Source organism: Trichomycterus rosablanca, chromosome 14 (assembly GCF_030014385.1).
Source record: "Trichomycterus rosablanca isolate fTriRos1 chromosome 14, fTriRos1.hap1, whole genome shotgun sequence".
Taxonomy (NCBI): domain Eukaryota; kingdom Metazoa; phylum Chordata; class Actinopteri; order Siluriformes; family Trichomycteridae; genus Trichomycterus; species Trichomycterus rosablanca.
Window position 1 is genome coordinate 28,987,794 of NC_086001.1, and position 26,019 is coordinate 29,013,812.

The following is a 26,019-nucleotide window of genomic DNA, read 5'->3' on the forward strand; positions in this document are numbered from 1 at the left end:
CCTGATCCCAGCAGTTATTAATACACACTATACAGAAACTGTGTCCACAAAGAATAGTTACTGGATCCTTCAGTGTTTCCAGACAGACTGAACAGCTGAACTCGTCCTGAGTAACTGAAATTTTGGACACCATTTTTCTACACATAAATAGAAACACCAGTCAACACAGCAAGTTATTTACAGTAGTTCAGACTTCCTGGTTTAGTTTGTGTGTTTAAATAAAATCAACAATCTGAACTACATAAAGTAACAATACACAGTAATGTACAGAAGTGTGGAAATGTATAAACTTACCTGTGTTCATAAACTTAAATTACTAACAAAACTACAAACACAGAAATGGAACAGATCCACACTTAATTTCTGCTGAACTAAAGGGGAGAGAGAGAAAGAGAGAGAGCTTACATGTACAGAGCATTATGTTTTTATTTAATTAAACAGCACACCTTTATTTACTATTTAAGATTCCCTCAATGATTGGCCAAACATGGCAACTAGTTATTCAACACTAAACTTTGGTATCTTATCACCAGGAACAAACACATGTTCAACTCCACCTTCAGTTATCACCTTCACTCACATTATCCCTGCAAATAGCCAGGGCCAAAGCTAGAGAGAGAGAGAGATTGTCCTAGATCACACCCTTTCATATGATTACCTAGGGCTCAAAATCAGCGCCTCAGGAGGCTTCGGTCTGGCAGTGGATGTACTGAAACAGAAGGCCTGCAGAGCCCTCTATTCAATTAAAAACAAATTTATTAAGATTGACATCCCAATTGGAATCTGGTTAAAGATCTTTGACAGTATAATCCTGCCCATTGCGCTATACGGTAGTGAAGTATGGGGTCCACTCAGTCATTGTGACTACACTAGATGGGACACGCATCCCACTGAAGTCCTGCATGCAGAATTCTGCAGAATGATTTTACATGTCTAAAGAAAAACCCCAACCAATGCATGCAGGGCTGAATTAGGTTGATACCCATTAATTATAAATATTGAAAACAGCCCTTAAATTCTGGATGCACCTAAAATCCAGTCCCACAACAAGCCTGCAGTTTCAGGCACTCCAATCCCAAGAGCTCTACACTGAAAAGAGTCCCCTGTGTCAGCTGGTCCAGAGACTGACCCACACACTGACCCCTAACAACCCTAACTCTCTGACCAGCACTGCTTCCCAAACGCCAATCAGAATCACCCAAATTATCAAACACCTCAAAAACACTTATCTGGAACATTGGACTTCCTTCTAAACTGCCCAAAATACACAACAATCAGACACAAGTATTTTGATCAGTTTGGAAGAGAGGTGAGCGGCTTCAGAGCGCTGTCAGACAGCGAGAAACTGGCAATTATATTAGGAGAGGGGCCATCAGCCTCCACTGCAGCCAAATATGTACAGGAGTGTCACACACTCCGGGACAGTGAGTGAAACACCAAATAAACACCCCCCCCCCCCCCCCCCCCCACACGCACACCCACCACACACACACACACTAATATTTTCTCTCTTTTTGTGTGAACAATTGTTTTATTACATAATGAATATTTTCTTACCATTTTTTTTATGTATATACTTGTTCTTTTTTCAAATATTTATATATACTAATGTAAGCTTTGACAATACAAATATGTAAATTTGTCATGTCAATAAAGCAAATTGAATTGAATTGAATTGAGAGAGAGAGAGAGAGAGAGAGAGATGAGAGAGAGAGAGAGCCGGGTTAATTGATAGATGTTTATTTATGCAGTGTTTTATAATTTATACCTTTACATTGTTCGACTTACTATCTTGTGTCTTTTATTATGAAGAACTATATTTGTCCAAAGAGAAGCAGTGTTATTTATTGTGAACGCTAGTATGTAAGTGTAAAGTGTGTAAACTGCCGGTTGTAAATTGCATTCCCTGAGCTGTAAAAAGCGCTAATATCACCATATTTTAATTTTTTTTATTTCATACTTACCTGCATGTCAGCTTGTGTGTTTATTTATTGGGGAAAAATAACACTTTTTAATGTAAATGTCATATTTCTTTCCTTTCCTTTCATGAGGTTTTGTTTACTTGTTACTGACTCATTGACCAAATGGATTTTCCTCAGTCATTCTGCTACATACACATCGCTATTCTCCGAACGTTCACAAAACACAAACCTTCTGGGGTTTTTTTCTTTAAAGTTATTTATCTATCTTTTAATCTTTATATATTTCGTTATAAAACAAACGGAAAAAACGAACTTTGCTTCATTTTTTATCGTAAATGTGCCACACGTTTTATGCCAACAGAGCATTTTATGTCTCAGAGCTCGCGCAGTACAACACTATCAATCAATCAGGGCCAGTGATAGCTCAGTGGTTAAGGTACTAGACTAGTAAACCGAAGGTTGCCGGTTCAAGCCCCGCCACCACCAAGTTGCCACTGTTGGGTCCCTGAGCAAGGCCCTTAACCCTCAATTGCTCATCGTGTTCCGCTCCTTGTGTAAGTCGCTTTGGATAAAAGCGTCTGATAAGTGCTGAAAATGTAAATGTGAGAGAGAGAGAGAGAGAGAACAGAACAGGATCAGATCAGTTTCACTTCTGCTGAACTAAAGGAGAGAGATTTTGAGATTTTACATTATTTTATTTATCAATACATCATATACAACAAACCTCTACAGAAATTTTTTTTTAAAAACCCTACACCCCCCTTTGTTCAGTTCTTACCAACATAAATATATACATAGATACTTAATTTTCATATATAAACCACCAGTTCCTCCTCATACACAGAACACAGTACTTCATCAACACACCAACATTCTTCAAACCTTATTAAATTATTAATTAGTTTATAATATGCATACTCGATTTTTAATCGTGCACAAATTAAACTTTTTAGCATTTCATCTGGGTCGGTAAGGCCATGTCGTCTTATTTTATTTCTTCTTGTCAGCCATGTAGCTAATTTGGCTTGACCAAACATAAAGTTCATTAAACAACATTTAAATCTTTGGTTATAATTGTACCTAGGTCCCAGTATATATAGTCCAAAATTGAATTCTACTCCAAAACTCAAACAGAGTCTGTGTAAAAAACCAAACAACACATTCAAACGTGAACAGTCTACAAAAAGATGCTGTACAGAGTACAAAAAGGGCAAGAGCAAGGCTCCACTCTTACTCCAGTTCACTTTGGCAGATGATGCACTACTATATGTGCATAAACAATCCTCTATTTGTTGTACATCTTCTTGGCCGCACACAAAAACAGATACATCATCCGCATAGGCCGAGACCGAAATACGGGCTGACCCTTGTAAACTTACTCCATTCACCTTTTTTCTCACTAACCGCAAAAAAGGCTCAATGGCAAGGGAGTAAAGCTGACCTGACATTGCACATCTTTGTCTAATTCCTCTCCCCAACTCAATAGGCCCAGCTAGTCCCCCTCCCACCTTCACGAGACAATAGGCACCAGTGTACAGCAGCTTAACACACCGAAGAAAGTTCTCTCCAAAGCCAAAATTTAAAAGCGTGTTAAAAAGATAGCCATGATCAACACGATCAAAGGCTTTTTCCTGGTCTATGGAAATCAGGCCAAGATCTATAGGAAGCCTTTTTGACAGTTCTATAATGTCTCTTATTAAAAACAAATTATCAGTTATTGAACGACCAGGAATACAGTACGCTTGGTCTCGGTGTATGATGGTGTGCAAAATGCTCTTTATTCTATTTGCCAGAGCCTTTGAAAAGATTTCACACAATAGTGCCACAGGACGCCAGTTTTTGAGCTCACATAGGTCCCCTTTTTTGGGGCAACAAAGTCAGTACTGCTCTCCTGCAACTGAGCGGGAGCTCACCTATTTGTATACATTCTAAAAACACATTAAATAAGTCTTGGCCAATCTGTTTCCAAAAAGTCTTATAAAAGTCCACCGGCAGGCCGTCAATGCCAGGGGTACGACCTGATTCCATTTTAAAAGCAGCATTTTCAAGCTCTTCTAAGGTAAGGGGAAGCTCCAATGAATCCTTATCTTCCTCATCCAGTATGGGTCTGTCTGCCAATAATGTGTCAGCACAAGCATCATCACACTGCTCTGCTTTGTATAAGTCAGAATAAAATTCAACAGCCCTTTCTCTCATTTCACCTATTTCAGAGGATAAACGGCCATCTGACATGTACAATGCATGTATTTGCTTACTCTCACTATACTTCTTTTCTAGATTAAAAAAGAATGAGCTTGGAGCATCCATCTCCTTTAACGTCTTAAACCTAGCCTTAACAAGAGCACCTTTTGCTCTATCAAGGAGAAAGGCACTCACATCACGTCGCAATTCCTCTAGCTCAGCCTGTAGACCCTCTCAGGTTTGGCCCACAATTTGTTGTTGCATCTGAGCTATATTACGTTCAAGGGCTGCAAGTACTCTTTTGTTTTCTGCTGTGGTATACGATGTACTGTATATTGCTGACAAAACAGCTTAATCTGGGCTTTTCCAACATCCCACCATTGTCTAAGTGAGTTAAAATCAGCCTTCCTTTCAGACCACTTATTCCAAAAAGTACAAAAGCTAGAGCAAAAATTATCATCTTGTAACAGCTTTACATTAAATTTCCAGTAAGCTGCTTGTTTATGATTAGACATGACAGCTAAATTTATAATAACAGCACTATGATCCGAAAAACTGATTGGCTCAACGGAGGCACTAACAAGCCTATTACAGTGTGAATTTGACATGTAAAAACGGTCCAGACGAGCAGCACTTGTTTTCCCCCCAACTGTTTTTATCCATGTGAACTGCTTAAGAGTAGGATGTTTTATTCTCCAACAATCAGTCAGGTTAAATTCTTTAAATATGTCCTTTAATACACTAACTGACATCATATGAGGCTCCTCTCCATTCCTATCCATTATAAAATCTAGAGTACAATTCCAGTCACCTCCCAGTACAAGGATAGCATCCTGATTACACTGACCTAGTTCTTTTCTCAGTGTAGTGAATAGAACTCCCCTTTCCCTACCTATGTTTGGTGCATAAACGTTCACAAACCTATATTCTTGCTCATGAATTTTCGCATTAATTATTAACATGCGTCCTTTACAAACTTCCTTTTTTGATATTAAGCTAAAAGATAATCCAGGAGAGATTAAAATGGCTAGACCTGCACTTCTGCTTGTCCCATGTGTTAAATACATGGGACCTTTCCACCACATTTTCCACTGTATTTCATCACTTTCATCACTGTGGGTTTCCTGCAAAAACAACACATCCAGCTTTTTATACTGTATGTGCTGATCAAGCATTCCACGTTTATTAACATCTCTAGCACCATTTATGTTTAGAGACCCTATGTGTAAAGAATGCATAGTGAGGAAAAAGAAAAAGCCAGAAACAGAAACGTTTATAGTATATAACAAAAATAGACAAGACCTATCCATCTTAGGAGTTATTGCAGACTTTTACGCACTGCCATTGTCCACTTTTTTAAACGGAACCTTCTTTTTGGTGAAAGCATCTTAATAGTCTCATTTTTGGCCACATGCTGCACTGACCGAATAAACTTATGTGAGTCTGGGAAAAAATTGCTTAAACACACATTTCTTTTCCCTTTTGTAACCTTCAGAAAAGTGTTTATCTCCGAGAGTGAATACATTTCGCCCGACTCCCCCAACCTTGTACTTGATGTCCCGGCCTGAGCCGCCAATTCTGGCAGACTAGGCAGACTAGCTGGTATCTCGGACATCCCCGAGCAATCCGACAACACACTCTCTTTTTCCGAATCAAACTCAACTTCTACTGGTTCGCAAAACCCTTCCTCGTGTGCAGTGCTATCTATGCTTAAATTCTGCTCCAAAACAGGGTCTTCATCTTCTCTCCCTTTCTTATCAGTTTTACGTTTAGCTTTTTGGTGGCTGCTATTACCGTTTTTAAGAGGATCACAATCAGAAGTATTATTGTTTATCTTTTTATCCTTTTCATTATTTTTGATAGTGTTATTGACACAATGAGGATCCACCTGAGTCTGTTCCTCTATTTGGAGCCCAACTTCACCCCCTTCCACAACATCAGTACTTGCAGAACCAAGCCTGCTATCGGCTCCTGAAGCCTGAGCCACTTCCCCACCACTTCTATCTACCTCTTGGCCCTCAGATGAGGTCCCTTTATCAGTTTCTAAATCCTGTTGCTGTGCTGCTACATGTGGGCAGCCAAACTGTTTGTGTCCAATATCGCCACACTCAAAACATCTGGGACGTTCAGTTCACAACAGTTCTCTCATTATTACTTCATTTTTAATAAACGGAGGAACGTTTGAGACAACAACACGGGTAGCAGGTGCACTCAGCGGGCTGACCTGCACCATCACTCCTCGTATCTAGATTCCCGATTCAATCAGTTGATTCACACAAGTCTCCTTCTCTAAGAACACCACCATCGCTTTATTCATGCGAGAAGCTGAATAAATATTCTCACATCCTACCTGCTCTCCGACCGCTAACAGCACGTCTTCTACCGTCACTCCACTCCACTCCACACACCTGACGCCATGGCGTAGAGACAGCGTCTCCACGCCGGCCTCGTTGGCCATGTCGGCCAGCCTGGCACAAAAACCTCCACCAGCTAAAGCGATCGGTCACCTTCTTACACTACTAATATGCTAACACTAACAAAATAAAATAAAATAAATAAAGTAGATGAAGGTAAGAAAGTTAGCAAAGCCAGAAAAAACTCCACACATCGCCATGGAAAATCCGCGCATGCGCAGAGAGTTGAAATCAGGAGAGAGAGTGAGTGAGAATTCTAAACAACAGCAAGAAATATGAGCTCCTGAAATTTTAAGCTTTTTTGTTGATTTTTTGGACATATACGACGGTTAGCAGTAATCTAAACTCTGGATGAATATATCAGGCACATTTAGAGCAATTTTTGGATCCATCAACTAAAAAGAAGAAGAAGAAATACAACTAACAAGTTTAACCTTTCAACTCAGGCCCTCTCAGTCAAATCAAAACAACAGAGACTGACTAACAGACAGAGGAAAAAAATGGAGAAATCTGGAAAAAAACAAGAAAATCACAGGAAAACAACAACCAATCAACAAACCAGGCTGAGTTGGCTAATAAGAAAGGGGGTAAGCTTATTTTTGTGTATATTTTTGTGTATTTTAAACATTTATAAGGACTGTTAGCTGTAACTCAGTTAGATAGAATCTTCAACTGCCACCAACTGCCATTAGAATCTGTGTCAGTTTGAAAATGAACACAATACTGAGCCAGCAAACTGAGCACAGCCTCAGCTCTCTAACTATCAGCTACCCTGAAGAGGCCAACAGTGAGAGTAAAAAGAAAAAATACAAGGCAGAAATACTGAGAGAACACCCTGAGACACTCCGAGCTGATTTCACTCTGGTCAATGGAAGAGAAGTTAAATCTGACCTGGTGTTCTACACTGATCACCCAGATATCTGGCACACTACTCTTCTAGCTGACCAGAGGAACTATAAAATGTGTGGAAACAAAACAATTAGACAGCTGTACCTTGACACCACACCTAAATTTAACGTAAATTTTTATAAAACTGGAACCATTATGATCCAGGGACCTGAAATACAACTTCAGAAATTTGAAAAGGACTTCCAAAGACTGAGGTCAGTTGTTGAAAGAAACAAACCAATTCAGGCCCCTACATCCAGTGCTGTGCTGTCTACCACACCCCCACACTCAGCTTCCAGCCCTCTTCTAGCAGCCTGTTCCAACACAGCCTCAACTACCACCAGCCCTGCAGCGCCCAGATCACCCGCTACAGTCAAGCGCATTCAGGACTGCCTCTCACTCCTAGAGATGGAGTTAATAGAGATGAAGGAAAGTAAACTTCATGGTGTAAAGATAACACCAACACTCACTGTCCCCCAAATTACAGGGAAATTATTATATTAATTGAAACATGGTGTAAAGATAACACCAACACTCACTGTCCCCCAAATTTATAATATGGTATAAGGACAATTTATCACCATATTTGTCAGAAACCAAAAGACATTCAACACATATTTGGCTAAAATTAAATAAAAACATAATTGAATGTGAAAATGACCTGTACATATGTGCAGCTTACACCCCCCCTCTGGAGTCTCCGTACTATCAGGACTGTTTCTTTGAGAATCTTCAGCAAGAAATCAGACATTTTCAGGCCCAGGGGAATGTCATGCTTGTTGGAGATTTAAATGCCAGAACAGGCAATGAGAACGATACCATCGATTCTACTGGTAACAAATATATATTTAAACAAACATCCATCAACTTCAGCACTATCTGCTCCAAAAGAAACAGTCCTGACCACGCCCTGAACAGGAATGGTAAAGAACTAGTGCACCTCTGTCGATCCTCAGGTCTGTATATTCTTAACGGTAGGATCCGAGGGGACTCTTTAGGGAGGTTTACATACTGTTCAGCTCTTGGAGCTAGTGTAGTCGACTATGCGATCACTGACATGGACCCCTCCACTATTAGTGCGTTCACTGTCAGACCACAACTCCCACTTTCTGATCACTGTCAAATTAATGTTTATCTTAAACGAATCAGTCAGCATCAAATCATGAAATATGAGCCCTGCAAAACATCCCAGTTAAACTGAACATTCAGATGGAATCATGACAGCGAAGCTAAATTTAAATCCGCTGTTGGTTCCTCAAAAATCATTAATCATATTAACAAATTTTTATTAGAATCATTTGAATTAAACCAATCAGGTGTTGATGGAGCTGTTTCACAAATTAATGGAATATATTATAAATCCGCTAAAATTGCAGGTCTCAATTTTATAAACACCAAACCAAACCAAAAAGCACAAAAGGAAGAATGGTTTGATGAAGACTATAATCAGGCAGACATTAAGACATCTATCAAACCAAAAACACAGAGAACCAAACAATAATCAAATTCGATCAAATTATGCTACAACTCTAAGAGAATATAAAAAGATTTTACGACATAAAAAACACATCTATTATACTCAGTATCTACAGAAAATTGAAAACTCTATTGACCAAAATCAATTCTGGGAACTGTGGAAGAACCTGAGCAACAAAAACCCACATAATCTGGCCATAGAAAATCCAAATACCTGGAAAAATCACTTTGAACAATTATATGAGCAATTACCACCAGATGATCTCAATTCAGAACAGCAAAAAATCATAGAAAATATAAATATATTAGAATCTACCACAAAAAACTATCAGAACCCAATTGATTACCAAATTTCACAGGAAGAATTGAATACCCAAATTAAAAAACTCAAATCCAGAAAAGCCTGTGGACCTGACAGCATCAGAACGGAGATGCTGAAGTGCAGCAGTCCTCAGCTACAGCAGGCTCTGCTCAGGTTGTTCAATATCATTCTCCAGTCCGGCTGCTTTCCTGAGATCTGAGGTTGGTACATTACACCACATTACATTTGATGATTAATGATCATATTCACACCATCATGTACATTTGATAATTGAAGTAGAACAGTTCTAGTAGATATTAGTAGAAAAAGAAAGTACACATAGCTTTTTCTGTACATGCAGTAGTGGAGTATCATTTTATTTTCTCCTCTGAATGCGCAGGTGTTTTTCAAGACGACTCCAGTCACAAAAACTATTAAAAATGCTGCTTCCAGTAAAACTTCATCCGCACTAAAAGCAGCAATATGGGTCATCCTCTTATGTGAATGCGCTGGTGTGGTGTACTTAAAGAATATTCCTTTCACTAAAGTTATTTTCAGACAGTGAACGGTGATATTACTTCTCTCTTGTGTGAATGCGCTGGTGTTGTTGGAGAACATAATTATGCAATAAAATACTTCCCACACTCTTAACAGTGATGTAGTTTTTCTATGTGAATACGCTGATGCCGTTTGAGATTATTTTCATGAGCAAAAATCTTTCCACACTCTGAGCAGTGATACGGCTTCTCTCCTGTGTGAATACGCTGGTGTACTTTAAGGGCACCACTGTGAGTAAAACTCTTTCCACACACTGAGCATTGATGCGGTTTCTCTCCTGTGTGAATACGCTGGTGTACTGTAAGGGCACTACTGTGAGTAAAACTCTTTCCACACACTGAGCAGTGATACGGTTTCTCTCCTGTGTGAATACGCTGGTGTTTTTGAAAGGTACCATGTTCAGCAAAACTGTTTCCACACTCTGAACAGTGATACGGTTTCTCTCCTGTGTGAATACGCTGGTGTACTTTAAGGGCACTACTGTGAGTAAAACTCTTTCCACACTCTGAGCAGTGATACGGTTTCTCTCCTGTGTGAATACGCTGGTGTTTTTGAAAGGTACCATAATCAGCAAAACTGTTTCCACACTCTGAACAGTGATATGGTTTCTCTCCTGTGTGAATACGCTGGTGTACTTTAAGGGCACTTCTGTGAGTAAAACTCTTTTCACAAACTGAGCAGTGATACGATTTCTCTCCTGTGTGAATACGCTGGTGTACTTTAAGGGCATTACTGTAAGCAAAACTCTTTCCACACTCTAAACAGTGATATGGCTTCTCTCCTGTGTGAATGTGCTGGTGTTGTTGGAGTGTAGTCTGACGAGAAAAACTGATTCCACACTCTGAGCAGTGATATGGCTTCTCTCCTGTGTGAATACGCTGGTGTTGTTGGAGATTACTCTGTGTAGTAAAACTCGTCCCACACTCTGAGCAGTGATATGGCTTCTCTCCTGTGTGAATGCGCTGGTGTTGTTTGAGATGACTCTGCGTAGTAAAACTCTTCCCACATTCTGAGCAGTGATATGGCTTCTCTCCTGTATGAATGCGCTGGTGTCTTTGGAGATTACTCTGCATAGTAAAACTCTTCCCACACTCTGAGCAGTGATATGGTTTCTCTCCTGTATGAATCCGCTGATGTTGTTGGAGATGACTCTGCTTAATAAAACTCTTCCCACACTCTGAGCAGTGATGAAAGTTCTTCATGTTTATGCTTTGATAAGACTGTAGAAACTGTTTCCTTGGAAAGCAACAGAAACAAAGAAACAAGTCGATTAATTAGAATTACTTTTACTACATTAATACCACAATAATATTAAACTCTTCACCTAGTAATAAAAACATGAAATTCACTTCACGTCTAAGTGAGAATCTGAATTCAAAGAACATCAGGATAAAATACTTATAAATACTGCAGATATTAATAATTAAATAACTATAAATAACTTGATATAAATAAAGATATAAGAGATCTGACTTTCTCAACATCAGTCCTGCACCAAGCAAATCTAATCCAGTTCATGACAGGACTAATAATTGGCTCACAAGTGTAAATCTTTGGTGTGCTGGGAGTAGAAAAGGCTTCATAAAACACCACAATTATGAGCATAAAGCTATTTTAAACAGTCTGAATATATTAACCTAATAATATTAAATAACATAAAATAAAAAGAACAACAAATGCAACATAAATGTAAAAGAAACAAACAAGAAAAGCCTTTACCTTCCTGTTAGAATCCTGGCAGCCACTTTAACAAAGCTGGTGTCTCCAGCAGGTCGTTTCTAATGAAGAACGTGCAGAAGATCCTTCTTACCAAGTGACTCAGCTACAAGTCTAGAGTTTAGTCCTTAAATAGAGCTGAGGACAAAGACCCAAGACCAGTTAAAAACTCTGCATTGGTCAATCATCAGACAACTATTCACACCTTCTTGTGTGAAGTACTAGCTCATTATCTATGGTACGTATGCAAATGAAGTAGATGGAGCCACAAAGCATGATGGGTGAGGTCAAACTACACCTATTTATCTCAGCAGAGAAGTTATTTACATTTAATCCTAAACACAAACAAGGAATTGAAAGGCTATTCTGTAAAGTGAAATGACATGAACTTTATATATATATATACAGTGTATCACAAAAGTGAGTACACCCCTCACATTTCTGCAGATATTTAAGTATATCTTTTCATGGGACAACACTAACAAAATGACACTTTGACACAATGAAAAGTAGTCTGTGTGCAGCTTATATAACAGTGTAAATTTACTCTTCCCTCAAAATAACTCGATATACAGCCATTAATGTCTAAACCACCGGCAACAAAAGTGAGTACACCCCTAAGAGACTACACCCCTAAATGTCCAAATTGAGCACTGCTTGTCATTTTCCCTCCAAAATGTCATGTGATTTGTTAGTGTTACTAGGTCTCAGGTGTGCATAGGGAGCAGGTGTGTTCAATTTAGTAGTACAGCTCTCACACTCTCTCATACTGGTCACTGAAAGTTCCAACATGGCACCTCATGGCAAAGAACTCTCTGAGGATCTTAAAAGACGAATTATTGCGCTACATGAAGATGGCCAAGGCTACAAGAAGATTGCCAACACCCTGAAACTGAGCTGCAGCACAGTGGCCAAGATTATCCAGCGTTTTAAAAGAGCAGGGTCCACTCAGAACAGACCTCGCGTTGGTCGTCCAAAGAAGCTGAGTGCACGTGCTCAGCGTCACATCCAACTGCTGTCTTTGAAAGATAGGTGCAGGAGTGCTGTCAGCATTGCTGCAGAGATTGAAAAGGTGGGGGGTCAGCCTGTCAGTGCTCAGACCATACGCCGCACACTACATCAAATTGGTCTGCATGGCTGTCACCCCAGAAGGAAGCCTCTTCTGAAGTCTCTACACAAGAAAGCCCGCAAACAGTTTGCTGAAGACATGTCAACAAAGGACATGGATTACTGGAACCATGTCCTATGGTCTGATGAGACCAAGATTAATTTGTTTGGTTCAGATGGTCTCAAGCATGTGTGGCGGCAATCAGGTGAGGAGTACAAAGATAAGTGCGTCATGCCTACAGTCAAGCATGGTGGTGGGAATGCCATGGTCTGGGGCTGCATGAGTGCAGCAGGTGTTGGGGAGTTACATTTCATTGAGGGACACATGAACTCCAATATGTACTGTGAAATACTGAAGCAGAGCATGATCCCCTCCCTCCGGAAACTGGGTCGCAGGGCAGTGTTCCAGCATGATAATGACCCCAAACACACCTCTAAGACGACCACTGCTTTACTGAAGAGGCTGAGGGTAAAGGTGATGGACTGGCCAAGCATGTCTCCAGACCTAAACCCAATAGAACATCTTTGGGGCATCCTCAAGCGGAAGGTGGAGGAGTGCAAAGTCTCGAATATCCGCCAGCTCCGTGATGTCGTCATGGAGGAGTGGAAAAGCATTCCAGTGGCAACCTGTGAAGCTCTGGTAAACTCCATGCCCAGGAGAGTTAAGGCAGTTCTGGGAAATAATGGTGGCCACACAAAATATTGACACTTCAGGAACTTTCACTAAGGGGTGTACTCACTTTTGTTGCCGGTGGTTTAGACATTAATGGCTGTATATTGAGTTATTTTGAGGGAAGAATAAATTTACACTGTTATATAAGCTGCACACAGACTACTTTTCATTGTGTCAAAGTGTCATTTTGTCAGTGTTGTCCCATGAAAAGATATACTTAAATATCTGCAGAAATGTGAGGGGTGTACTCACTTTTGTGATACACTGTATATATATATATATACAGTGTATCACAAAAGTGAGTACACCCCTCACATTTCTGCAAATATTTTATTATATCTTTTCATGGGACAACACTATAGACATGAAAATTGGATATAACTTAGAGTAGTCAGTGTACAGCTTGTATAGCAGTGTAGATTTACTGTCTTCTGAAAATAACTCAACACACAGCCATTAATGTCTAAATAGCTGGCAACATAAGTGAGTACACCCCACAGTGAACATGTCCAAATTGTGCCCAAAGTGTCAATATTTTGTGTGACCACCATTATTATCCAGCACTGCCTTAACCCTCCTGGGCATGGAATTCACCAGAGCTGCACAGGTTGCTACTGGAATCCTCTTCCACTCCTCCATGATGACATCACGGAGCTGGTGGATGTTAGACACCTTGAACTCCTCCACCTTCCACTTGAGGATGCGCCACAGGTGCTCAATTGGGTTTAGTCCATCACCTTTACCTTCAGCTTCCTCAGCAAGGCAGTTGTCATCTTGGAGGTTGTGTTTGGGGTCGTTATCCTGTTGGAAAACTGCCATGAGGCCCAGTTTTCGAAGGGAGGGGATCATGCTCTGTTTCAGAATGTCACAGTACATGTTGGAATTCATGTTTCCCTCAATGAACTGCAGCTCCCCAGTGCCAGCAACACTCATGCAGCCCAAGACCATGATGCTACTACCACCATGCTTGACTGTAGGCAAGATACAGTTGTCTTGGTACTTCTCACCAGGGCGCCGCCACACATGCTGGACACCATCTGAGCCAAACAAGTTTATCTTGGTCTCGTCAGACCACAGGGCATTCCAGTAATCCATGTTCTTGGACTGCTTGTCTTCAGCAAACTGTTTGCGGGCTTTCTTGTGCGTCAGCTTCCTTCTGGGATGACGACCATGCAGACCGAGTTGATGCAGTGTGCGGCGTATGGTCTGAGCACTGACAGGCTGACCTCCCACGTCTTCAACCTCTGCAGCAATGCTGGCAGCACTCATGTGTCTATTTTTTAAAGCCAACCTCTGGATATGACACCGAACACGTGGACTCAACTTCTTTGGTCGACCCTGGCGAAGCCTGTTCCGAGTGGAACCTGTCCTGGAAAACCGCTGTATGACCTTGGCCACCATGCTGTAGCTCAGTTTCAGGGTGTTAGCAATCTTCTTATAGCCCAGGCCATCTTTGTGGAGAGCAACAATTCTATTTCTCACATCCTCAGAGAGTTCTTTGCCATGAGGTGCCATGTTGAATATCCAGTGGCCAGTATGAGAGAATTGTACCCAAAACACCAAATTTAACAGCCCTGCTCCCCATTTACACCTGGGACCTTGACACATGACACCAGGGAGGGACAACGACACATTTGGGCACAATTTGGACATGTTCACTGTGGGGTGTACTCACTTATGTTGCCAGCTATTTAGACATTAATGGCTGTGTGTTGAGTTATTTTCAGAAGACAGTAAATCTACACTGCTATACAAGTTGTACACTGACTATTCTAAGTTATATCCAAGTTTCATGTCTATAGTGTTGTCCCATGAAAAGATATAATAAAATATTTGCAGAAATGTGAGGGGTGTACTCACTTTTGTGATACACTGTATATATACAGTACAGGCCAAAAGTTTGGACACACCAGCCAAAAGTTTGGACACACCTTCTCTTCAATGTTTTTTCTTGATTATTTTTATTTTCTACATTGTAGATTAATACTGAAGACATCCAAACTATGAAGAATTATGTAGTGAACCAAAAAGTGTTAAACAAACCAGAATATGTTTTATATTTTACCAACTCTACCTCTGCACAACCCAACTGATGGTCTCAAACACATTAAAAAAGCAACAAATTCCAAAAATTCACTCTAGACAAGGCACAAACATTCATTGAAAACCATTCCAGGTGGAAACCTAATAAAGCTGGTTGAGAAAATGTCAAAGAGTGTGCAAATCTGTCATTAAAGCAAAATATGGCTACTTTGAAGAATCTAAAATATAAAACATATTCTGGTTTGTTTAACACTTTTTTGTTTACTACATAATTCCATATGTGTTCCTTCATAGGATGTCTTTAGTATTAATCTACAATGTAGAAAATTTAAAAAAATTAAGAGAAACCACAGGAATGAGAAGGTGTGTCCAAACTTTTGGCCTGTACTGTATATATATATATATATATATAAATATATAAGAAATATTTTAAGCACTTTTTACATTCTGAGCAGTGATACGAGCTCACTAAGGAAACATAAAGATTAATAAAGAGAAGGAAATAAAAACCTGAAAATAAGAGCTTTACCTTCCGTTCAAATCCTGTTAAAACAGCTGAGAATTAGAGCAGTTCATAACTACAGGAACACAGACTGTACTTGTACTCGGTCTGTTTACCTCCAGCAGCGACTGCCCCAACCTTATATACAGTTGCTTTGCATAATGACCGATCACCACCCATTTCATAACAATGGAACCGGTGATCAGTCCATATGCAATTCACAATTGGGGTAAATGTGTGTCTTTTTCCCCAATCATGTGTAAAAGACACACATGGCCATTGTCATTAATGGTCATTGTGAATTACATATGGACCTGATCACCGGTTCCATTGTTATGCAATGGGTGGTGTTCGGTCGTAAACATAAATAAAATTTAATTAAAAAATAATATCAAACAATAAAACAACAAAACCCTTTCAATGGATAAAATAAATAGAGTAGAAAATGATGAACCTGAAATAAAAATGCAAACTAAACCTTTCTATAAACGTTTACTGGGAAAAGTGAAGGTACAACCTAAAGCTAACACATACTAAGCTACAGCTTACAGCCACACCTGAATCAGATAAAGACAGACCATGGGGACAAGGTGATGATTGCAGGCAGGGAAGGAATGATTTGTTTTTGAGGAACGTGACTTCCATTTATTTGATTGTTTGCTGAATATTGAAGGCAAACACAGAGTATCACATCATGACCACAAGTTTGTTACTGATATGTTGGCAGTTTTGAACAGAAAATACAGACTACACATCAGGCTTAGACTACTAATGTTATATATGAAGTTATAAAATTAGAATAAATACAAATAATCATAAATACAGTAAAAAGTAAGAAGTAGATGTATTGTGAGCTGGTGTGAAGAACAATGTTTGTTTCCAGATGTTCTCCTTGATTGCATGAATTTGTTAAATCACCAGCACACTTAGTTTAAAATAATGAAGTGTTGATTAACCAAACTAGGTACTGGATGATAACCACAAATAATATTAAACTATACATTCACATACAGAAAAGCACTACTTACTGTATTAATGTTGGTGGTTTTTATTCTATAATTAGTTTTATCTGAGCAAATAAACTCTTACTTTTAAATAGTTTTATTTTTATAGCTTTTAAACTCTCATTTACTCACAGTACTGTATGTGTTTCACATTTCCTATTTAGTTGTTTGCTAGAAGACATATTGAGAATAAAATATAATCACAATTATCTATCTATGTTTGCTTTTTTCTAGATATTGAGCAGTTGCAGGCAGTCAGGGACGTCTTAGACCGAGTTGAAGAACACAAAGGACTCGAGAGTGGACTTCCAATCCCAAAGGCTAGATCTGCCCAACATGAGTTATACCCAAACAGTGGACCAGACTGGCAGCAATTCAACAGGAGGCAAAAAAGGACTTGAGGACGTAATGAGTGTGTCAACTCACTGCATTTGAAAAGCATGGCAAAGTTCCAGAGGGGAAGAAGAGGCTGGATAAATCTAAAGTAAATGGATTGCTAATAAGTATCTTTTAGCTTTCTCATTTCATACTGAAGCAACCTTAGATGTACACAGTGTGGGTAGCGGTCATTACATTGTGGTCAGTATAACCAGTATAGCAGTGCTGTGGATAGATGTGTTGTAGACTCTTAGTACTCATTTATAAAGCCAATCACTGTACATACTTTCATTTTATATTCTACTGCAGCTTATACCATGATCTGTGGTAAACTGCATGGATGGGAACCAGTTGAGAAAGCCAAACTGAAGAAATCCGTTATCGACAAATGTCATATCAGGGCCGAGTCAAAGGTTTTATAAAGGAAGGGAAGAAAAGAACTCGAGGTGCTGTTTTTGGATACAGAAAGCCCTTTGTCTTTACTACCTACCGTGTTTTGTGTCCCTGATCCATACAGCATTTGTTTATTTTGAGTTAAATTAAGACAAAGTTCTACAGTTTGTCTCAAATTAATCCTGTTGTTGTGAAATTCAAAACTTTTGACATTAGTTGTATTAGATTAACTTCTTATTAGACGTGTTGTACTTGTATTAGGTCATTTTATCTAGAGAAAGTTTTATTCCTTTAAAAAAAATGCATTATCCAAGTAATAATGCTTGAATCAAGCACGAGTATCTTTCATAGGCACCAGGCACTTTCATTAGGTAAAATTACTTAGAACAAGTTAAAACAATCATAAAATGATATGACATATATGGACTAGATTTAAGATGATTTCACTTGTGAAGATGTGATGTGTGTTATGAACATAAGATTACATTGATATTAACTAAACATTGTAGACTGTTTTCTGAGGTGTGTATATGGTGTCAATAACTCAGTTGCTTTAGATTCTATCTGATTTATTATTGTAAGTTGTTTTGTGGGAATATTGTGTTACTACTACTGTCAGCTGTATAACCCATTTATCTGGTGTATAATGATGGCAGTCCCAGCACCTGAAAATGCACTTAAGCTGTAATATGTTATTTTTTTTACTATGCAAAATTATTTCTGTTTAAGAATAAAAGGTAAAACTGATTGGACAGTTGTTTGTGTTGATTGATTTGAATGTCTTTAGTTAGGGTTACAAAGCTTTACTTCTTAACTTCTGAATGATTTTGCTACCTTTAAAAAGTGGCACTTTCGGAGAATTGTTAAATAAAAATAATATAATATAGATAGATAAGATAGAGCTTTATTAATCCTGATAAATTTTTTGTTACAGCAGCAAAACACAGAACTCTACACAGAACTTTACACATGTTACACAACCATAGAATATAGATCAAAACAGTAAGGGAGGAATATACAGGGGCACCGCTATATACACATATGGAGTAAAAAACAGTATACTGGATCAATAAAGTATCAATATACACATTTATTATTACCATTATAATTACCACTACCATTATCACCACTCTTATCAACATTATTACCATTACTATCACTAGATTATTAATAACAATAATAATAATGACAATAACAAAATGGGGTCTAGAAAATAAAGTGACTTTAGTGAATAAGTGGTTTACGATCAAGGAAAGCCCTAATCAGTCCAGCAACATTAGATCTAGCTGCCTCGACTGTGAAGAGACTCGTTGTAGAGTCTGATGGTGGTGGGTAAAAAAAATCATTAAAGATTTTATGGATTTTACTGTTTTTACTTCAAAAGAAAGGAACCAGATCCTGAACCAACCCCTATTTCTGAACCCAGCCATAAGATTAGTATATAAAGGAGCATTAAATCAACAGCTAAAAGACATTTAATATGAATTTACACACAGATTTTTACCCACACAAGCATGCACTGACTTAATGAAAGAAAAAGAAAGAAAAATAACAAATAAAATGAAAATAAAAAAAATAAATATAAAAAATAAAACAGGACCTTTTAAATGGATAAAAGAAATTAAGGAGAATAAAAAAATTATAAACCTGAAATAAAAGTACAAATAACAATGAAAACCATAGAATTGTTACTCAAATATTATTGTAACTCAATTCATAATGTAATAATACAGACCCTGTAGCGGTGGTGGTGCTAAAAGAATCAAGAAACTGTGATTGGATAAAAGTCTGGGTTGTTCACAAACATACCACATTTTTGTCCCTGTTAAAAACTTTAGCTTAGTTAAAATAACCCTTTATGTGTTCTGTCCAATATTTACCCAGAGCTGGGTTGCCAAATAACACCTTTTCACCTGCATTCGGACTTTTTTTTCCTTCATACCAAAAACAGTCGCCATTGCAGGTTTACAAAACACTTGGGACAGAAGAGCCATAAACACTTTCTAATGTTTATATATTATACAAATGAAATAATGATAAAGTCACAAATCTGTACCCACGCAACAAGCTGTAATGGTAACACTTTACAATACGTGTACATAACTAAGCATATACTAACACTTAACTAACAGTGTATTAACAATGAGTTAATACATCAACTAATCATTAGTGCATCATGATTTAATGATGAATTAAAGATATGTATACATTAACAAATTAATGAGTGACATATAGCCATTAATAAAGCCATCTGTTAACTATTAACATATTATTAACTAATGCTGTTAACTAATTAATTACTTATTGTATTAATTAACATTCAGTAATGCACAATAAATTGTATATACAGAAACTATTTAAATTAGACACTGTTAATATATCATCTTTATATATACATGTATATAGGTCAAATTATATACCTGTACTTATCAGGTTGTAGTTGGTGTTTTTGAGAAGGTAAATGGAATCAGTACTCCACAGTTTTCCTGTCCTTTATGTTTCACACACAACACTGAATAAAGCTGACACTATTTTTTGGATGGTAGACCATTCAGAACACACCTGTGGCCTATCCTGGTAGTGACATGTTTATATATATAATGTAATTTAAGTTCGTATGAAGAAGTTTTAAAACTACAAATGTTTAAGTAAAGTACACTCGTTTCATGCGCAGTTCAGTCTGCACAATACGTCAATAATTGTGCGCATGTGCTAAGAAGCAGAGCAAGGAGAACAGAGGACTCATTAGAAGCGTAACTTTTTCTGAGTAGGTAAGTAATTTAACTTTGTAACATTTGTTTTTTGTTTCCTTAGTCGCACCTGCTTTTCATATGCCAATAACTGCCAGTAATTAAAAATCGAACATTAAACAATTAGCGCAGCTAGCTTGTTAGCTCGCTAGCTCACATGTCACACAGCCTCAACAGAACAACACGTTTTTAACAAAATTGTTGACCTGGCTCATTTTTATTGATTTGAAGTGATAATTTGATGTGTTTATTTAAAATGTAGTTAGTGTAGTTAGTGTTTGTCTAGTCAGGCGACAGGACGAGTATGAATTTTAATGAATTGTGATTTATTAGTATACGCTAATCTCCGCACTGCTACAGTTCAGATGTTTATAACCATGTTGCTTCAGTCTGACAGACTCGCTGTACACAATAATAGAACAGCTGGCTGTGCTTTGTGATTATGGTTATATTTACTGCTTGCCAGGTCGGCAACATTTTAAGTCAGCTTTTAAATATACTTAAAATTTTACTCTATGCACATACTGCAACATGTCTACAAACATCAGAGACACAATAATGTGAATAAATAATTTCACTGTACTGTAAACATGCATATGTATAAATGACTAAATCATTCCATCTGCCCTAGATTATCCAGATCACTCACAGTATTTTTGTCTGCAGGATTCAGATGCTGTTACAGATATCTTGCAGCCTCCTGTTGGGATAATAACTGTTATACCTGAAGACAGCCAGCATCCAGGTCCAAATACCCTGCACGTTGAGCCATCCAGCACTGGTATCATACTGGGATGTAATATCATTATGGATGGCATTGCAAGTCACACTCAAGCTATTTGCTTGACTTATGGACAAATACATTAAACATGATTGAACATTTATGCTTGTTAAACTGTGCCAAACTAAGTAATATTTTGATTGTCTTAAATGTGGATGTTTTATTTGTGTAATTAATAATAACTCTTCAATGTTATTTACATGTTACATGTATATTCTTTTAAAGTAGGAACTACTGCATTTACAGTGTAGAGACGTTTTTGTATAATTGTATATGTTATAAGTATAAGTATATGCTAAAGACAATAAAGTAAAACATAGTCTGTCATGCTGGTTTGCTCAGTTTGTTTCTTATTATCTCATATTTTATGTAGCAAAAAAAGGTTTGGAAATTGTGCATTTTAGTAGATGGACTGCAAAATATATGCAACTTATTAGCAAGCATTTCATTAATGTGTAAGTTACTCATACTTAATTATTGATTTATTAATATATACATATGTCATCACTTTACTTGGTGGGGCACATCATCATGAAATTATGCTGAATGTAGACAAATTTCATAATGCATAGATACATTAATTAATGATGTGCAAATATGTAGTTAATTAATAAATGGACAGTTTATTTAAAAATTGAAATTTGAATCATGAAACAGTGCACCAAAGCAAAATATCCAGTCAACAATGGATGGGCTATAGTCTCTAAGTATAGCATAACAGCAAGGTGGAGGTGCAAGGTAGATGTGGCTAATAAAAGGGCAGGTAAGTGTACACTACAACATTTCAGCAATGTTGTTTTGTCAGAAACATTCATGTTGTTGCAACACACATTAACATGTTACTACCAGGATAGGCCACAGGTGTGTTCAGGATGGTCTACACAATAAAGGACAAGAAAACTGTGGAATACTGATTCCATTTACCTTCTCAAAAACAGCAACTACAACTGTTGTTCAAGACTTGATAACTACAGGTATATAATTTGACCTATTTAAATGTATATATAAAGGTGATATACATATAAACAGTGTCTCAGCATATAACATTTATTGTGCATTACTGAAAGAATGTTAATTAATACAGAAAGTAATTAATTAGTTAACAGCATTACTTAATAATATGTTAGTAGTTAACAGATGGCTTTATTAATGGCTATTCATATGTCACTCATTAATTTGTTAATGTATACATATCAATTCATCATTAATTCATGATGCACTAATGATTAGTTGATGTATTAACTCACTGTTAATAAACTGGTAGTTAATTGTTAGTATATGCTTAGTTATGGACACGTATTGTAAAGTGTTACCACATTTTCTAAGGGGCCACATAAGAAACTGGGACTGTTGTGGAGGGCCAGACCAATAAGGTGAACTTAATTCTGCTCAATATTAATTTTATCTCTTTATTTACATTTTCAGCATTTTGCAGATGCCTTTATTCAAAGCAATTTACAATATAGTTACAGTATACAGTCTGAGCAAGTGAAGGTTAAGGGCTTTGCTCAAGGGTCCAACAGCAGCAATCTGGCTTTGGTGGGGCTTGAAACTGCAACCTTCTAATGACTAATCCAGTACCTTAACCACTACACTACGACTGCTCACTCTTTATGAAAAGCAGTAAATTGTACAGTTTAATGTAAACAAAATACATCACAAAAAAGTATCAATGGAATGTAAAATGAAACTATATTATTATTAATAATAAAAGATTCACTAGTAGTACTAATCGTTTATTTGCCATTTCACCAATATCTGTGACACCCTGGATTCTGGGCTAGTTTCAGCTTCAGGGTTGATTTTAGACCAGACATTAGGCTAAACCTGGCAACTCTCGTGGTTTTTCAAATTGGGCTACTTTTAAAAAGCTGTCTAAAAGCTTTCATTACAAACCGTACAAAATGTTTTAATGAGGATTTGTGCTCACATACCTATGAACAAGGTCTGCTAGTTTTAGCATGTGAAGGGCGGGTTTAGACAGACTTTGAGCTGGATATTTGTGCTGGACTTGGCATCCCTGGGTAGAGTTGAATTGTTTGGCGCTGGTTCCAGTTGCTGCTGGAGGTAAACAGACCGAGTACAAGTACAGTCTGTGTTCCTGTAGTTATGAACTGCTCTCATTCTCAGCAGTTTGAACAGAATTTGAACGGAAGGTAAAGCTCTTATTTTTAGGTTTTGTTTCCTTCTCTTTATTAATCTTTATGTTTCCTCAGTGAGCTCATATCAGTGCTCAGAATGTAGAAAGTGCTTCAGTAAATCCAACAGTTCACATATTTCTACACCATAAATACAGATAAATCTATAGGTGGGTGTTTCCTCTTCTAGTTTTCTTATTGTTCCTCATATACAGTAGAAACTAATTCACACAAATATACATACAGCATTTTACATGACTTAGATTCTTATCATAAAAGCTTTATCTAAGTTCATGTCATTTCACTTTACAGAATAGCCTTTCAATTCCTTGTTTGTGTTTAGGATTAAATGTAAATAACTTCTCTGCTCAGATAAATAGGTGTAGTTTGACTTCACCCATCAGGCTTTGTGGCTCCATCTGGTTCATTTGCACACGTTCCATAGATAATGAGCTAGTACTTCACACAAGAAGGTGTGAATGGTTGGCTGATGATTGACCAATGGAGAGTTTTTAACTGATCTTTGGTTTTTGTCCTCAGCTCTATTTAAGGACTAAACTCTAGACTTGTAGCTGAGTCACTTGGTAAGAAGGATCTTCTGCACGTTCTTCATTAGAAACGACCTGCTGGAGACACCAGCTTTGTTAAAGTGGCTGCCAGGATTCTAACAGGAAGGTAAAGGGTTTTCTTGTTTGTTTCTTTTACATTTATGTTGCATTTGTTGTTCTTTTTATTTTATTATGTTATTTAATATTATCAGGTTAATATATTCAGACTGTTTAAAATAGCTTTATGCTCATAACTGTGGTGATTTATGAAGCCTTTTTTACTCCCAGCACACCAAAGATTTACACTTGTGAGCTAATTATTAGTCTCACTTAGACGTGAAGTGAATTTAATGTTTTTATTACTAGGTGATGAGTTTAATATTATTGTGGTATTAATGTAGTAAAAGTAATTGTAATTAATCGACTTGTTTCTCTGTTTCTGTTGCTTTCAAAGGAAACAGTTTCTACAGTCTTATCAAAGCATAAACATGAAGAACTTTCATCACTGCTCAGAGTGTGGGAAGAGTTTTACTACACTGAGTAATCTCAAACAACACCAGCGCATTCACACAGGAGAGAAGCCATATCATTGCTCAGAGTGTGGGACAAGTTTTACTACGCAGAGTAATCTCAAACAACACCAGCGCATTCATAAAGGAGAGAAGCCATATCACTGCTCAGAGTGTGGGACAAGTTTTACTACACAGAGTAATCTCAAACAACACCAGCGTATTCACACAGGAGAGAAGCCATATCACTGCTCAGAGTGTAGGACAAGTTTTACTACGCAGAGTAATCTCAAACAACACCAGCGTATTCACACAGGAGAGAAGCCATATCACTGCTCAGAGTGTGGAATCAGTTTTTCTCGTCAGACTACACTCCAACAACACCAGCACATTCACACAGGAGAGAAACAGTATCACTGCAAAGAGTGTGGGAAGAGTTTTGCTTACAGTAACGCCCTTAAAGTACACCAGCGTGTTCACACAGGAGAGAAACTGTATCACTGCTCAGAGTGTGGGAAGAGTTTTGCTTACAGTAATGCTCTTAAAGTACACCAGCGTATTCACACAGGAGAGAAACCATATTACTGCTCAGAGTGTGGAAAGAGTTTTGCTCAACAGGTTAACCTCCAAAAACACCAGCGTATTCACACAGAAGAGAAGCCGTATCACTGCAATAAGTGTGGGAAGAGTTTTGCTTACAGTTATGCTCTTAAAGTACACCAGCGTATTCACACTGGAGAGAAACCATATCACTGCTCAGAGTGTGGAAAGAGTTTTATTCAAAGAAGTGACCTTAAAGTACACCAGCGTGTTCACACTGGAGAAAAGCCGTATCACTGCTCAGAGTGTGGAAAGAATTTTGCTCAACAGGTTAATTACCGAAAACACCAGCGTGTTCACACAGGAGAGAAACCATATCACTGCTTAGAGTGTGAAAAGAGTTTTGCTTACAGTAATGCTCTTAAAGTACACCAGTGTGTTCACACAGGAGAGAAACCGTATTACTGCTCAGAGTGTGGGAAAATTTTTGCTCAAGAAAATAATCTCAAACGGCATCAGCGTATTCACATAGAGAAACTACATCACTGTTAAGAGTGTGGGAAGTATTTAATTGCACATTATGTTCTCCAACAACACCAGCGCATTCACACAGGAGAAAGGTCGTATCACAGTTTACTGTCTGAAAAGAACTTCAGTGAAAGGAATATACTTGAAGTACACCACACCAGCGCATTCACATAAGAGGATGACCCATATTGCTGCTTATAGTGCAGATGAAGTTTTACTGGAAGCAGCATTTTTAATAGACACCAGTACGGTCACACAGAAGTTACGTTTTTGTGACTGAAGTCGTCTTGAAAAACACCAGCGCATTCAGAGGAGAAACTAAAATGATACTCCACTACTGCATGTACAGAAAAAGCTATGTGTACTTTTTTTTTTTTCTTTTTTTTACTAATATACAGTGCCTTGCAAAAGTATTCAGCCCCCTTGAACTTTTCAACCTTTTGCCACATTTCAGGCTTCAAACATAACGATATGAAATTGTAATTTTTTGTGAAGAATCAACAACAAGTGGGACACAATCGTGAAGTAGAATGAAATTTATTGGATATTTTAAACTTTTTTTAGAAATAAAAAACTAAAAAGTGGGGCGTGCAATATTATTTAGCCCCTTTACTTTCAGTGCAGCAAACTCACTCCAGAAGTTCAGTGAAGATCTCTGAATGATCCAAT

General features: G+C 37.8%; 1 protein-coding gene and 1 pseudogene across 1 annotated transcript; one reads left to right on the forward strand and one right to left on the reverse strand.

Annotated features, from left to right (window-relative positions):
* The window catches only part of LOC134326772 (zinc finger protein 850-like), a 244,743-nt pseudogene extending 219,399 nt beyond the window's left edge, over positions 1-25,344 (forward strand).
* LOC134326818 (zinc finger protein 658B-like) lies at positions 9,860-10,918 on the reverse strand (the record flags this gene model as incomplete). The annotated part of the gene is made up of 1 exon (XM_063008973.1): positions 9,860-10,918. A coding segment is annotated over one exon (1,059 nt), but the record flags the coding sequence as incomplete, so codon positions are not given.
* Positions 25,345-26,019: the final 675 nt, after the last annotated feature.